The 17296-nt window shown below is 29.7% G+C and overlaps 1 protein-coding gene across 2 annotated transcripts in view; it reads left to right on the top strand.

Annotated features, from left to right (window-relative positions):
- Positions 1–16590, top strand: part of LOC143235236 (cathepsin O-like) — a 33267-nt gene extending 16677 nt beyond the window's left edge. For both annotated transcript variants that reach the window (XM_076473197.1, XM_076473198.1), the window contains 5 exons: positions 2215–2285; positions 4991–5035; positions 6639–6805; positions 11010–11102; positions 14638–16590. In XM_076473197.1, the coding sequence (XP_076329312.1) occupies positions 2215–2285; positions 4991–5035; positions 6639–6805; positions 11010–11102; positions 14638–14675 (414 nt within the window). In that variant the 3' untranslated portion in view covers positions 14676–16590. The remainder of the gene's footprint in view (positions 1–2214; positions 2286–4990; positions 5036–6638; positions 6806–11009; positions 11103–14637) is intronic.
- The last annotated feature ends 706 nt before the right edge of the window (positions 16591–17296 follow it).

Raw genomic sequence — 17296 nt, 5'->3', positions numbered from 1 at the left:
GATACATCCATTATGTTATTGTTTAATCTAGTATTAAGGTTTTATCCAGTACCATTTGGAGTTGTCATTAGGCCTATCTGTGCTCTCTTTACCTGGCTCATTGCTTTTTTAACTGATAACAAAAAATAAATTTCACAAAATGGACCACCTCATTATTAGTTTCCTGTATTAACTAATTATGCACTAATGTTCCCAAGTTTCTCACAATCTGAAGATTCTTAATACCTTCACAGGAATCATTCAGTATTTTCAGGGAAGCTGGAGACATTAATATTCAGTAATATTACTGACATTGTACCCTGCAAAAGTAAGTTCATTTCTGATCTTGGTGCAGGTTTCCTAACCTTCTGCTTTTATTACTTCAGCTGAGCCTTCTTGATCTTGCAAATGTTTTACTACTGTTGTTTTCAAGAACACCCCTTCCCCATTTCATATATTATATTATGAGTACAAGAAAACCCATGGATCTCCAATCTAAAGCTGCTGAATAGGTCAGTGTGGATGATTCCTCCTTAGGCACTGCAGTTCCACTGATATTAGACCAAATGGACACATTCCTCACTTGTGAAGTAAGGCTACCATTGTAAAATGAGCCATTTATGGTGGTTAGGCCCATTCAGATGGATCTTGGGTTTGCTCTTCTTCACCTATGTGGTGAGTATCTCATATTTTTATAGCATGGAACAGCTTGACATGTAGCCATGGTCACACTGCATTTTGAAGTTCATTTGTCTGCCTGTAAGATCACTCCATTGTAGTGGCATGTTAGCACTGAAACAATTTTGAGACAGTATCTTTTGCTCTACCAACTCTGTTGGGCAAAGAATATTTCTTGCTTAAGGTGGATGTGGGTTTCCATCAGTTTGTGCTGCACTGAGCTACCCCTACCTCATGATGTCCCACTCCTTTGGCTCTCCCTTTGTGATACTTTCTTCACGAAGATCATGTTTATAATTTCTCTATACTCATCTTACTCAAGTGCTTAGTGTGGGATTATTGGACTTGGTGCAGTGAATTTTAGTTTTTCTGAAATTAAGGTTTTAGATACCTGAAAATATACTTTAGATAGATACTTTTCTCTCTTCATCACCTTCTATTCTTTTCCTTCATTTCTGATGTATTTAGTTTGCATCATCAAGAATGAGCAGTGCTCGTGTACTCTAGTGGTTGTGGGTATTACATCACAGTTAGAATGGCTTCCCCTCCTATCACAAGAATACTATAATCTAATGCTTACATCAGAAACTGGCACAATACTTGTGTAGGGAGTGGAAGGTTTGCTTTCTGGCATGCACAGGAAATTACTTGGTGCTGTGTAGAAAGTAATGGCTTTTGGTTTTGCAAAGATGTATCTACCTAAAATGCATTTTAAGGTAGAAAAATGTTAACTATCATTTATTTAATAATAATAATGAACAGCTACTAAAGAGTTTCATTTATTTATTATTTTTTCCCAATCACAGGTTTTTATTTGTTAAATTCGGTAGTTAATAACAAGTACTAGCCTTTAGAGATTCATTTAAATGTACAATACCACGTTAAGTAATCTAAGATAAGGTTTAAATCTGTTATGGAACAGTACAATTTATGTACATACAACCAAAGTAAAATATAAAACTAGAAAGTGTTTGGAAAACAAAAATTGTGGAAATTTTCTAACCCAAAGGTTGCTAAACTTTTGATATTCCTGCAGATCACTTAAAGCTGATGTGCTTACCTAGCATCTATTAAACATGGAATTTTTCATATAAAATAAGAGTATACATGTTTGTATCACAAACTTTGGACTGAAAAGAGCACAAGATTGTTTGTATATAAATTTTATGGTGTTCCACAAAAGTGGATCTGACTCTTACACATCTTACTGTTAAAACAATGAATTTTATTTATCTAGGAATATATGATGAATGTTTACATATATTACTCTAACTATTATTTATAGTTGACTTTGTAGTTTTGGTGGATTAATCATAAATAATTAGATATTTTTGTTCCATGTTAATTATAACTAGCAAGTGTTATTCCTGTATAACAAAACTCCACAGAGTTTTAAAAGACCAAAGTTAGTGGAGTGTGTTTAGGAAGCAAAACTTAAGCTGTATTACAACAGTTGTAACTTCCAGCAGCAGTTATTTAATGAGACAGCTTTACTGATTATTTGTATTTTTAAGTGTGTTTGCATACAGTTGATATTAATTTTAATCTCAATTTCAGTATAATGTTAGTGTCGTGACTGAAGCTCAGTATCCATTGAAGAACGTTGCACAACCTTGCAAGTTAAAAAAGTAGGTTTATTTAATAAATATGTATAAAAGTAAATTTCTATAGTACATCTTTGAAAAAGTTTTAATGTGCATATATATATATATAGATAAAAGAAATCATTTGTAGATGAGTAATTCAGCATCATAAATACATGAACAAAACAATTAAACTTAATAATATAAGGGAAAGAATTCCAGGTGTAGAAAACAGCAAAGAGTATAATTCAAGACATTAAACTACAAGGATGACACCTAAGAAGTGTGACAAATATCCTGTCTCCAATTCTCTCTTTCAAGTTGAAATGAGAATTTTTAATGGATAAGTGGCTGTATAAGGGGGTGCACCTTTGTTCTTAAACTCACAGTACACTTGATTTCTTCTACTGTTCACTGTATGTAGCTATAGGTATGACAGTGTTTTTTCATTTTATAATTTCAAAAGATGTGTAGCATAAGTAACCTTCTTATCTAGTATATAATTGAATATAATTATTGTTTGCACAGATGGATGGTCAAAGTGCCTGTACTATGATTTATTAACAGTGCCATTTAACAAAGTATGTTGTTGATGCCAGAGTTATCAACTATTTATTTTACATTACATTTCTGATTAGTGATTGTTTTTTTCACTATCCCTGTACACTACGCATCATAATTTACTCTCCTGTATTAAAAAACTAACTAGACATGCACTTCATAAGTTCAAGAGGTTATGCAAATGTATACAAACTGCAATAGATAAGGTACAGGGTGTTTGGAAAGTCACTGTGCACTTGTATATTTATTGCAATGTGGAACAGGTGTATCTGGGAATTTTTCAGCAAATCGCTGTAGCACCACGTGTATCTACCACCTTCTTGGAATACGTGTTCAATGAGCCGTACATGTTCTTCAGTTGTTAAAACCATATTGAGATCAAAATCTGAAATGTAATAACATATGATTACAAAACTGCACAGTAACTTTCCGAACACTCTGTATATTTCATGTGAATATTAACTTACATTCTGACATGTTAGTCTGTGTACAAGTGACAATCAGTTTACAAATATCTTGTTCAAATGTTTATGTGACGTGATTTTTTTTCTGTGTACAGCAGACTTGTATATTTTATTAATACCTTGCAAAGTTTGTGTACGTACTTAGTAAATTCAGAATAATAGTCAACATTCCTTCACCAATGTGGGGTTGGTTTATTGGATATTAAACATTGTTACTTTATGCAACCACTACCATATACAGTAATATTTTTTCATTAAACCTATAAACTTGTGACAAATATATAAAATAACTAGAATTGTATTGGTCTGTCATACAATCCAATAACCCAAAGAAATATCTGTTAAATATTGTTTAATTTAGAATGCTCTTTTGTCAAAAGAATATCCTTTAAAATACTGGGACAAAATGAAATTTATAGAAATTTGAGAAACATTTTGTTCTAAACTATTGTATTTAATATAAAAAGGTTCTCCAAAGTGAAACTTATTATAAAGTAATTTCTCATTTAAAATAAAAGCATTCTCTAAGGATAAAAATGACGAGTGTATTTCTAATACAGTATTTCAAGAATTTAAATAGTTTTCCTTGCACATTTTTCTAAAATAAATGAACATATTTTCTTGTGAAAAAAAGGAGTCAATGAAAGATGTATATGTTAAAAATCAAGGTGTAGCTTTGTATAACTTGTTGTGCCAGGTGTTAAGTGTTAATTTTCTTAAGTGAAATTTAAAATAATGTACTACTATTGTAATTCATTTGAAAACTAGCTTTAATCCATTGCATTGTTAAGACAGTTTCAATAATTTTCATTGTCTTTCATAGTTTTGAATTTCATTAATATTAATGAAGTATTTCCATTGTAAAAATTAACAGTATGTTTGAGTTAGTCTGTTATTTAGTTTACTGTTGTGAGATTAAAATTTTATGAAATTGCATTATCTTTAACGTAGAATCTTAATTTGAAGTATTTAGTAGATAACAAAGCTTGTATTCTAACCTTAGCAATGGTAATCCTACTTTAAGAGACCACATGCAGCAAACATATGGACATATTTTTTTTTAATTACATCTACATTGTAACTTAGTTTAATGCTGTAATTCAAGTAAAATGATTGTATAAAGTAAGTTGTGAATTTTCATATGGTTATGGTTGGGCTCTCTGATTTATTAAATGTTGTCATAAGAATAATTTCAAAGTGAATAAAACAACAGAATGAATTGGTCCATTTAAGGAAAGTAGACTTTTTTACTTCTGAATGGATATTAATGAAAACAAAATTAATATTTTATGTTAACTCATTCAGCTAAAAAATTCTGTATTAAGATAGTATTTCACATATCTTATTAAGTTATATATAAGCTTTTATTCCAAATTTATTCTTGTGATTAAGATATAGGAAATTTTGTTCCATATGTTTGGATTACAGGGTGATCAAATGAGTTTAACACTTTTGTTCATGTTGTTAAATCAATTTTACACCCTTAAAATAAAAACTTTTTAATTATAAATTTAGATTGGTAATAGATCTACATGTAGATCTATGCATTTGTTTTTATGACTTCAGCCTTTATAACATGTAAAGGAATATGTAATTCTTAGCAAAGTTTGTAACAATAATTATGAATTTTCACTCTTCCCTCATTAAAATTTGTCACTTTGATTTAAAACAACTTTTACACTATTCAGAATAAGTTTTAACTGTTGCTATTTTTTCTTCCTCTAGCCCTAAAAAAGGAATTCAAATAACAAGTGACTTCAGCTGTGATAAGTGAGTAGCCATACAACTAGCAGCAGTCTTACAACCAACTAGAAATACTTTACTCTAGAAATTGTGGTAAATTAAAGCTGCTCAGAGTGAAAAATTGCATATGTAGCTTCGAAATGTAATATTTAAAAACATTTAAATGTCAATAAATTTGTGCTGGAAAGTAGTATAAAAATTGTCAGTAGATTACCTTAAAACTTAATTACTAATTTTATATGTAAAAATTCAAAAATCTAAATTTTTGTTCTGGTATCTCAGTTGTACACTGTATGCATCCGTCAGTATCGTGGCGTTGTGTTTGTTTTTGTCTTAGGGCTATGATAAATAGTCAATACTTCTTGAAATGAATGTGGGTATGAATTTGCTGTGAGAGTCCAAGTATAACCATTTTGAACCAAAAATACTGTGTACAGAAAATTTGAAAAATTGAGGTTATTTTATTCTTGGATATTATTGATTTTTTAAAATTGCTGCCGAGGTGTATGGAAAGTTTGAAAAAAGTGGTTTGTTGTGGATGGTATTAATGTATTAAAAGTATATAACTTGTGTATACAATTCATAAAAGTAACTTTCTTATAATACATTTTAGAGTTTAGAAATTTAACAATACTTACAAATGGCTTAAAAAAAATGAAACCTTTTACTATAAAAGTAGTTTAATTACTTTAAAAATTATTCATTTAAATGTTGGTAGTTGGTATTTAAGATGCATAATTGACCCTGTAAAATGTACAGTATATGCTATAAACAAGTGTTAAACATTAAGAGAGAGATATTTTGTGGTCTGTATAAATTATCTATGATTTTCTTAGTGTGTTTTAATTTAGTTTTTTGAGGCAACTGTGCAATAGAAAAAAAACATCAGTTCATAACCTATTTGATTTACTTACTGGAAGTAAATGTAGTTTAAGGAAAATAAACAACATATTTGTTAAAAGAACAGATGTAGTTAAAATAAAGTACAAGAAATTTAATTCATAATTTCATAGCATGCAAGGGGAATACCTTTTTGATTTGGGTGGCTCTGTACAGTTATGCAATGCTTAATAAAACAACTATCTACCTACTCCAGTTTTTTAACAAATATGCAAGAAAGGAGAACTTGAGGTGGTGTAAAGTCATTTTATTGATTCAAAGTATGAAACTGAAAGTAAACAAGTTTGCAAATAGAGAATTTATTTTGGAGATTTTTGGAGTCTCTCAAGAAAATTTACCAGTTTTAATTAGCCTCTGACCCAGTAATAAGTCTGAGGGCAAATAACAGTAAAAATTGGTTTTCAAAACCCAGAGTGGGTGTAAAGCACAAATAGTGCTTTGTGGTTAACAACAATCAGTTATTTTATTAATCAACTCAAGTTATATTGGAATAATTGGTGTTTGTTTCTTGACTGCTCAGCTTTACCATTGATATTTTAAAACTAGAGTGGCAGTTGTTTAGTAATGTTTATTATTGATATTGTAATTTGTTTTCTGATAAAGATCTAAAGTCAATTGTATTTGACTTTTTTATATGGTCTTGAATGCAGTACTAATGGTTTTCACTACTTGTTTTGTATCAGTCTTACTTCAAAAAATGAGTGACTGTTAAAAACTTCTGTTTTAATAGTTTTACAGGAAATGAAGTTGAAATGTTGCAGTTGGTATATCAGCAAGGCCCTATAATAGCAGCAGTGGATGCTACTGGGTGGCAAGATTATCTTGGTGGAGTCATTCAGTTCAATTGTGAAACTGACAAGAATCATGCTGTCCAAATTGTTGGCTTTGATCAGACAAGTAAGGATAAACAGCACTTGTCTAATTTTTGTCTTTGTATTTCATTCCATATTTTTTATTTCGTTTAATTTGTTGTTGTTTTTAGTTTCATATTCAATGAACTATACATTTATTACTTTAAATTTGATATTCAGGTTCCTGTTTCTAAATTAAATCATTTGTTTAATTCAAGTAGTCAACACATAAAGTAAGGTTTTTACTTAGATCTTTTTTTGGTGTGCAAAAATCTTGTTGCAGATTTCATTTCACCAAAGGTAAAATTGAAAATACATACAATCTGTGATGTAGAGGCCTAACATGTTCTCTGATCTGCTTCACACTTTGCTGTGGAATGCAGTTTTTTTACACGAGTCATCTGCAAATAAAATAAATGTTGGTGGGTGTGTGTGTGTACACATTATTTTATAAATGAAAACTAGAAACTTCAGAGACATCACAAGGTCCGTGTAATTCACCAACTCTGTAGCGAGAGAGTTGAGACAATCTTTAACTAAATGTTAAAACAAGGATAAAGTTCTAACAGTAGAATCTCACAAAAGGTTGAAAGAAAAGTCAAACAAAAATCTTAGTTCAGTTACTTTACATATTGAGTACCAAAAGCTGGAAAATCTAAACAAAAGAGCTCTTTAACCCTATTGAAACAGGTCTTCCTATAGTCTTGGGTCAAAGGCCATATCATCCCATTTGTTGACTTGTGTTTGAAGTTTAATTAAATGACTATTTTATCAGTTTTATGTCAGCAAGTTTTGTGTCAAATTACATATTATAGATTCAAAATTTAGTATTACACATTAGCTAACTTAAGGTAAAAGTAAATATTAAAAAAAAACATCAATATTTGTGTGCCGAGTGCAGCACTCGTTCAGATTATATGTTTAATGCCCTAATACAAGGTTTATGAATTAGGAATTCAAATTACAGATATTGACAAGCTAGAATATAAAATAAGAACCTCATGTCTTGATGTTTCTCATGTACTGAATAGAACAGAGGGCTCCACTTGCCTCTCTTAATTTTTAGGAATGGTCCCTTATATGCATACTTCTAGATATGTCTGAATAACTAATCAACAGCTTAGAATGTTCCCCTTGTGGTTTTTCTCAGTCATTTAAATCTTTCAAACCAAGATTTAAAGAAAATAGGTTGTGTCTTTAGTCTGCTTGAAAGTTTATAATTTTTAGACTATAACAGTTTAGTTACCAAGATTTGTAAGTTACAGTAGAATTCTGTGGTATCAGTATAGTTAATTATGACTTTTTTGGTTATTTCAAATCTATGTGTGAAACCTAAAATTATCATTTCACATCTTCCATGTGCAAAATTAGAAACCTTTGCAAGCAGAAGCTGAGTGCAAAGATCATTGTAACTAGAACAGTAAACAACACAATTATTTGCTATATTTATTTACTCATCAATATTTTAAGAAAAGTTTAAGAACTTTTTTTAAACAGTAATCATCTATGTATGTATATTATGACTGAAATGTTACTGTATTTTAAAAGATATTACTAGACCACTTAAACATATCCAAGCCAGCTTCTTAAAGCTCAGTTTTATATTGTATATTGTGATGTTACCCAGCAATGGCTGAAAGATCAATATAATAATAATAATAGGTTATATATATTTATCATGTTATGATATTTAAGCTGCATAGACTAAAACATTTCTGTTTTCGTGTTATAATTTGTAGTAATTCTAGTGTGCAAAAAATCATTTATTTCTAAATTATTTATGGTGGTTACAAGATTAGTCAAATATTCAATTATTGCCTGAAAATTTACAGAAAACGTAGTTTTTACTTATAAAACATTTATAATTATCTGGAGGTAATAAATATTTTAAAAGTGAAATTTGAAAATTTTGATGCATAAAAATAATTTTAATCTTACAATGAAAATTGCTCTTTCAGTTGGATAGCCAACATTTTGAAAAAAACAATTGTATGAAAAAATCTTAATCTAAAAATATTGTATCTAAAAAAGACCCTGTAAGGCTTAACAATAGCATGCAAAATTTTGTAAATGTATGCATATGTTATCAAAAATCATAATATAATTATTATCATGAATTCTTACATGGTTATGAGCTGGTGACCCAGGCATGACTCTGTGGTTAGGGCACTTGATTTGCAATCTGAGGCTTACAGTTTCTTATCTGTCTCACCAAACATGCTCACCCTTTCAGCCATGGGGACATTATAATGTGACAGTCAATCTCACTATTCATTGGTAACAGAGTAGCCCAAGAGTTAACAGTGGGTGGTGATGACTAGCTGCCTTTCCTCTAGTCATTAACTGCTAAATTAGGAATAGATAGCACAGATTGTGCACTAGACTTTGGGTGAAATTCAAAACAAACCCAATCTAAATACCCATTCCCTGTTGCAGTTGGTCAGCATAATTGATGGGTGCTACTTGCACATTTGGGAATACGGGCATCAGAATATTTCGAAAGATTCATCATTATAAACAAGAGGGAATCCTCAATAGACATGCAACTCAATTCTTTTTTGCATGGCTTAAAGTTAAGTGATCTATGAGACCATTTTTCCTTTTTATTAGATATGTTTTTATGCTCAAGCAATACCAAGCATGGGGTACACATACCTGATTTGATTTTGTTGCTTATCAGGATCTCTACCAACCTATCTTCAAATTGAAATTCATTTAGACAGGAATAGGGTAAATTAATATATGATACCTTAGGCATGGTCAGATACATTAATCAAAAGGGTTTGACCTTTTGAGTCCAAAACACTAATTATATCTTAATAGGTGATAGACCTATCACCTAAAAGTTGGAACTTGAATATCATCTTGAAGCCCTTCTGTGATCCACTATGCTGCAGGTAAAAATGTGAGATTTGTTTTTGAAGTACATTTTAACAATAATGCACTTCTTTAAGCAACCTATAAAATTAAATATTTAAATGCATCAAAAATTAGAGTATTGTGAATATAGTAGATAGGAGCAGCTACACTTCAGATCTGTTTTTAATTTTATTCTGTTATTGCCTAACTTGCTGACAGAAAAGACTTTTGTGTTGCTGGACATCATCTTTCCTGCTAAAAACTGTTAACTGTCAGTTAACAAATAAGGTGCTTGCAGGCAGCAAGCAGTAAAGCTGTTTAATTAAACAGCTTTTCTTGTCTAAACTGAACTGAAAGAGAAGTTAGACATTTTGAAAACATTTGCATATTGACTAAGGGATGTTAGAAAAAACAGTTCTAAACTATACCAAAGATGTCATAAAAAGGTGGAAACAACAATTAATGAAAGAGATCCAAAAATAGTCTTAGGAAGAGTTTATATTGCTATACAGAGTATTATGTATTATTTCAGGTAATGTATACTGTGATGTTAGTTGTTTACTGTTTTCTGAAAAAAATAATTTGATGTAACTCCTGTAGTGAAATTTAGAAGACTTTATAACAACCATAATTCTGGATATTTTTTTTTCTAGTTTATTTAAAGTCTCTTTGTATGTAATGGCATTTTCATGTTAAAGAATATAATCTTTAAAGTCATGAGAATTTTAATCTAATGTGAGACATCAAGTAAGGCTAAGTAGGTTTAAAGAATATTGTAGTGATGGTAAAATATTCTGGTAGCTTGGATTTGACTCAAATCCCTATTTATTGAGTGTTATTGTTATGAACTCTGAGTGCAGTGAACATAAATAAAATATAGAATTTATTAAACACAAATTGATTTTGACCAATGTTGTTATTAGCAAAAACATTGTTACTTAGCCTAAACTTCAGGTCATAAGTTACCAATGAATCTTTCTGCATATGTAGTGTTTTGCATAATTTGTAGCTGAAAGTAGCAAAATATTTCTACAAGAAATGTTATTGAAAACATGTCAAGATAAACAGTAAAAACATTTTAATTGTAAGGAAAAAGGGAACTATATTTTAATATTTTCTTGTTTCTTTTTAACAAAATTCTGGAATTTCATGATGTAAAGAAAGATTAAAAAGAACATAATAAAATTATGAAAATATTTTTTAGCACAAAGTTGACACTACTTAGTAAATTTTTACTCAGTTTCATGCAATTCAGTAGTAAAGTAATTCTGTAGAGAGAATGAAAAAAAATCAAAGTATATCAGAAAGGGTTAATTTATGAAATTTCATGTAATAAAACGCTATTCAGCCTTAAACTGGGAAAAAACTTTATCTGGAGCTTGGTTTATTAGGTGCAGTTCCATATTATATTGTTCGAAATTCATGGGGTACAAAGTTTGGAGTGGATGGGTATCTGAAAATTGCTGTTGGAAAGAACTTGTGTGGTAAGTTATTTGAAGCTTTTATTCATCATCTGTACCTCAGTTTCTTTGTTTAGAATTGTGTAACATCAATTCATTTTTGATAATTTAGCACTAGGAGGCTTAATTAAACTTAAGGTCTTGGTACCACTCACTGGTAAGTTTGCTGTACTTTACATTTATCTCTCTGTTATAAGTGCCTGTTTACCTTTGCTTCTCGGCAGTTGTGTGTTTTTGCTTAAGCTCTAAAGGCCTCAATAATTTTTGTACCTATAATTTAATTTTACATTTCTTTTATCTTGTGTCACTGTCTGAAAGGTTTATTTTCCTTCCTAATCATCTGTCTTACATGAGAAAACAAGCAGACCAGATTTTACTTGTTTTGTGAAAGATAAATGGGTGAGTTTGAGTGTATTTTGTCCAAATGTTAATAATACCCTCTGACTTGATCAGATGATATGTGTAAAATATTCAACCTTTCTAGTTAACTTTTATATATATGCTTACAAATTTTTTTATATTTTTTTTTTTGAAGGTCTCAAGTTTTGATTGAAGGCAATGTGAAATGTGACTTTGGTTTAACAATTATACCATTTATTAAGCAAAGTAGGGAAAGGTTTGGTTGTGAATTTACGAAATAGCTTAAGTCATCAATTTACTGTATTAGATTATCTCAATTGTTTGCTTATATTTCAAGTTACTTAGAAATTTAAAACAGTTTTAAAATATATTTCTAAATCTGTGCCTTTGCTACATAAGATTTAAAGGCAATAAAGGTCATGTCGTTCATCAAAGCTGTCACTTACACTTAAAAAAACACAAATCTGAACAGTTTAATAAATATTGAGCCTTCCTTTAACCTATAAACAGTGGGGATATTGTAAGTCACAGCATCAGTTGAAGGTAGCTGCTATTTAAGGATTAAAGTTACTTCTAAAGACAACCCATTCCAAAAGTCAGCTACCTAGTTATAAAAATGAAATTGCATAATTTGGAGATGTTTTCTATTTTACCAAAATATGTGTGTTCCTTAGTAGTAGCATTTTCACCAAAAGTTAAATATGTATTTTGGCATTTGTCAGCTTTCTCACTAATCTTGAACAACTCAATCAGATATCCTTTTAACTCCTTTTCTTTCCTTTTGTTTTTTTTTTGTGATGAAAATACTATTTTAGAGATACTAACCTGTTAAAAATATTAGAACTAAACTTCATGAAACCAAATTCTTGGTTTTATTTAACTGAACATTCAAGATTTTGATTTACAACTTTTTCAGGAGCATCCACTAAAACACAAACTGTAATTAATGCTGAAATGTTTGAAAGAATTTTGTAGCAAAATTTTGTGTGTCCATTCAAAGAAAAACAACAATTTAGTGTTAAGGTTGTTTATTTCTAGTATTATGTCTTCTGTGCACCAATATGCACTACAGAAATTAAATGAGATTTCATCTTGGGTGTCATCCTAGTAACCCTTTTCTGAACATTTTGAAAATTCAATGTCCTTCCTGAGGCAAAGAGCTGAAGACTGAACAGTTCTCTAAATATAGCCTAACTGTTGACATACAATAAAATAGCTTCTCTAGGCTAACATTCAATGTTCTGCAAATACAGTCTAAAACCCTCTGTGCTCTACCAATAGCAACAAGTTTATTGCTTTGGATGGATTAAGAGATGGATCAGCCTGAAGCACTGAGGTTAAATTATGAAAACCTGCAGCATCTTATTACCCCAATATCCAAGAACAAATATAACCAAATTTAATCAATTGTTTTTACTATTTCTTTTTTGTCATTAATATAAATTAAAAAGAACAAAGCTCCAAACACTCATCCCTGAGATAGTCCACTTGTGACATTAGTTAAACCCTGTTTATGATAACCTTCTGCATCCTTCCTTCTATTCACCTTTTGACTGAATGAACTAACTTATCCCCACAACTATAGCTCGAATAAATAGATTTGAGTAAGTTGTTCTGGCTTTATAATAGCATTTCATTTGTCTCTGTATGTAGTTCTCCTGTCACTGTATAATTATGTATTTGCCTTCACAGGTATCATCTCCTTTCAGGAGGTCAATATTAGCTTGCACAGACCTAGTTTATTTTCAGGATCTTTTCTTCTGAGTTCTCTTTTTGTGAAATAGTTTAGGTTTGTTTTTCATTCTGCAGCAAATGTTATAAGGTGTTTTATGGTTTAAAAGCCTTGTTCAAGTGTATTGTATGTTATAACTACTTGTACTATTTACAGTTGCAAAGAAGCTTTGAAACACATTTTTTTTTTACCTTTTGTCTCTGTGTAGTGGCACCATAGTGCAATGTTGATTTTACTAGGACATTAGTTGGGATCGCTTTTGACCTTCGTGTAAAAAGCAGGAAGGTTTTTTGTTTTTGTTGTGTGCGTAAACAGGCTTTTCAACGTAAATCTGTTTTATGAATATTGATAATACTTTGATGATTAAATGTTACTCTTACCTTGATTTGCAAAAAGAAAAGTGGACCACTTAAGGCTTTTTCTTTTATCTACTGTCTTAAGTTTTTTTTTTTTGCTTATTTAGAACTGTTAGTACATTCTTGGCCACCCATGGATACAGCACTTCTTTAGACCTTAAGTACAATAAATTTTTCTTCTGTAGCATACAACTTTAATTTACAGATATTGTTGTCAGAATGTCCTTGGTTTTAGTAGGTAGATCTTTTTACTGACACTAACCATTCCTCTTCAAGATGTATGATAAGCAATACAGATAGAAAAATTGTATGTTTAAAATTCACTCTGTTATATTTGTTAGGTGTTACATTTTTAATACTTTGGTTATTCTAGCTACAACAAAATGGTCAGACAAAGGATGTCATTTTTAGGTTATAGTTTTAGAAGTAAAGTGTAACTATGAGAGAGAGAGAGAGAGAGAGAGAGAGCTTCTGTATTGTCATTCATTTTTTCATACTGGTAAGGAATGCTAAGAGGAGGAGAGTTCTAGGTAACAATATTGAAATCACAAGGTCAGCAGTGTGGTTTGTCTGCACACTACAGATGAGGCCATAAAACATGAAATGTAATGCATGGTAACTATAGAGGAAAGTATTTTAAGAGATTGTAAAGGGAAAAAGTTGATCAGATGGGTAAGATATTGAATAAAATTGGAATAATGGATGAAAATCTCAGTCTGAGCATAAGATGTAGCTGTAATGAAACCAAATATATTTTAGGTTTGAGTACTTTAGTTTCAATCAGTATTAGTTAATATTAGCCCAATTGATTTTGTACAAGAAAACAATGAGTCATGTGTCAATATTAGCATAGAGGGACACAAATTTTATATGGATAATTTACAAAATTATTATAATTTCATCTTAACTGTTAGAAAACTTAATTTAAAATATTAATTAAATACCTATCTTTTGCATCAATTACTTGTACTATGTAAATACTTTTTTAATCCTAAGTAAATTTCCTTGTTTCAGCAGAATTAGTTTAGGTTTTGAGTTATAAAAATTTTTTGTTTTTTCAAAAGATTTGTAGCTTTTACGATGCTAACCTTGACTTTTTTTTCTATTTCAGGAATAGCTGAAGAAGTTTCTTACTTAAATATTTTATGATATTGGATTTGAAGCATCATGTATGTTATTTTAAAAGACTGAGGGCATAGCTTCTTGTCAGAACTGTGTTTTAAGGTCTTGCTACATAAATGAGATGTTGAAACTGAGCTCACAATACATTTCCAGGTCACTATTTTCAATTGGTGTTGCTGTTGTCTAAGTTTCTAATGTGCATAGTGGTTTTTCTATTGTTTCAAAACTAAAATATGAAGTTTTGTTAATTTTCTTAGCTTGGATAGTTTTATAATATCAGGGATATACAAAACATATTTTGAATTAATATGGACTGTGAATTTTCTATTGAAATAAATGGCATAATATGATCACAAAATACTAATTGAAATGTTATTTTATTTTATGAAATTATCTATGTACACTTGTGCAGCTATTAAAAGAAGAAGGTTACTATATAAATGTTAGTTGTAGCTTCATTAAAGTATAAAAGCTTTGCATGGAGTCTTCAGACTTTAGATCAGTCAGTGCTCTTGGATATGTTAAGTAGAAAAGTGTTAAATGTACAGATGCTTCAGCGAACCAACAATCTCCGATTAATGCAAATAATTACATAAAACCTCTGAGTGATCAGTTGATAATTTTGTATTGTATGATACATTTAGCTATTATAGTTGAAAATATTTGCCTTTATAATTTATTTTTTTTAATAGTGAAACATAGAGAATAATTTCATGAAGATTACTAAGGATAAAAATCCACAGAAATTCACTAAATATAGACATGATAAAAATGTGTTTAAAAACCAATTAAACGTTTTTACTTGCACAATAATTTATTTGTAAAATTTTAAAAATAAAAGTTGAAAGGTACAGGCTTATTACTCTATATTTTATAACTTTCCAAAAATTGTTCAAGTAAAAAAAATTTTTTAAATTTTATTTAATATTTTTTTCTTGTTCAACAGTATTTTAGGTTGGACCTTATCAATGCTCTTTTTAAGAATTATTTTCAAACTTTAATCCATCATAAATGTAATCTCTGAAAGCTGATTATTATAGTATTCTAAATGTTAAGACCATTAAATTGTTAGCCATTCAGCAATCTAAAAATTAAACATTGTTTAAGGTTGTATAACTCCTTGTGATGAGCTCTATTGTTAATGTGAAAGCTAAAGGTGTATTAAACCTCTATTTGATGTCTTGTTACTCTGTTGTTCTTTAAAAATATTAACTTTGTATTCATTTAAACATGTATTTTATGTTGCAAGATCAAAGTTTTTCTTTTGTATTTTCTTTGTTTGTTCACACATTATTTCAAAACTCAGTAGTTCATATTTCATTACTTTTCAAATGTTTCAAAAGCAAGGTTCTTTTAGTTACCTATAGTAACATTTTCATTTTAGTTCCTGAAGTGATCTGACCTTTTCTGTCCTTTTTTAAAAGTAAGATTGTTCATATGTGAAACACAATAAAAGCAGATTTAATGTGTATTTTCGTTTTATATTACAAAAAAAGTGTAACACTTACATATCAGTAAATTAGTTTTCAAAAGTATCTGCTTGAAATTAATTTCAAAATATTTTGCTAAGGAAGTTTTTGAAGTTTAAAGACTTTTATACAGTTAAATTAGAAATATTGGGTATTGTGTGATGTTACTAAATGGTGTCAGACTAACGTATATAAACTGGTTTGAGAATGATCATTGTTTTTGTAAGTTATTTTTTGATAGGGTACTTGTAATATAATTTCTTAATAGTATAAATGAAAGATTCTTCTCATTGCCTCCAGTACTTAATTCATTTAATGAATGAAGTGAAAGTGTATGATTATATTTGGTACATTATTTTGTAGGTTCTTAAGAATACTAATAAGTTATCAATATCTGGGTCAGTTTTTTTTTTTTCATGTATATTTTACAATCTTTACCTAATACTGTTATAGCTCATTAAAGGTTTTGAAAAGAATAGTTGGCCATACTTATTTTACTATTTGTTAAAAACAAAACCCACAAGCTAACTTTATATTGTTTATGTAATCTACAAAAGTAAGTTGAAATATTGCAAATACATTCACACATCTTTGCAGAAAAAGAGCTCAGCTGAATCCCCTATTTTCTGTGGAGAAAAAAAAATAATGCTTCTATACTTGTAGCACAGTTGCTTAAGGTAATTAGCATTTTCTACATTGTCTAAAATCTGCTGGTGAAGCATTAGTATTTTCTGGCTAAAGTAGAAACATGCCCCCCAACCCCACTCAGCATAAGTATGCTGATTGTGCTTTTAAGCTAACAAAATAGTTTCCCCTCACCACCTTTCCTACTTTCTGCGTTTGGACCTAACATAGATCATTATAGCAAACAATTAGTGCAAAATTAATGGACAATGCCAGCACTGTGATTAGTTTTTAACTCAAATTTATATTATATTTGTTTCCACTCTAATTTTGCCTTTTAAATGTGGATTTTATTTTTAGGTGTTTGAAGATTAGTTTAATACAAAATAATGTGAAATAAATATGGAGTTGTATTATGAGTTTCGTGTTTCTCTTCCAAAACGTAGTTTTTACTTACCCTATTATATCAAAAACGATTTAAACTAAGTGGTTATATTTTGAGGGAACCATTTATAGCCATATTTATTAATTACTGCTGTTGTAATATGCATTGTT

This window comes from Tachypleus tridentatus, chromosome 12 (genome assembly GCF_004210375.1).
Source record: "Tachypleus tridentatus isolate NWPU-2018 chromosome 12, ASM421037v1, whole genome shotgun sequence".
Taxonomy (NCBI): Eukaryota; Metazoa; Arthropoda; class Merostomata; order Xiphosura; family Limulidae; genus Tachypleus; species Tachypleus tridentatus.
Note: the sequence above shows the minus strand (reverse complement) of the source record. Positions and strands in the feature narration are given on the sequence as shown.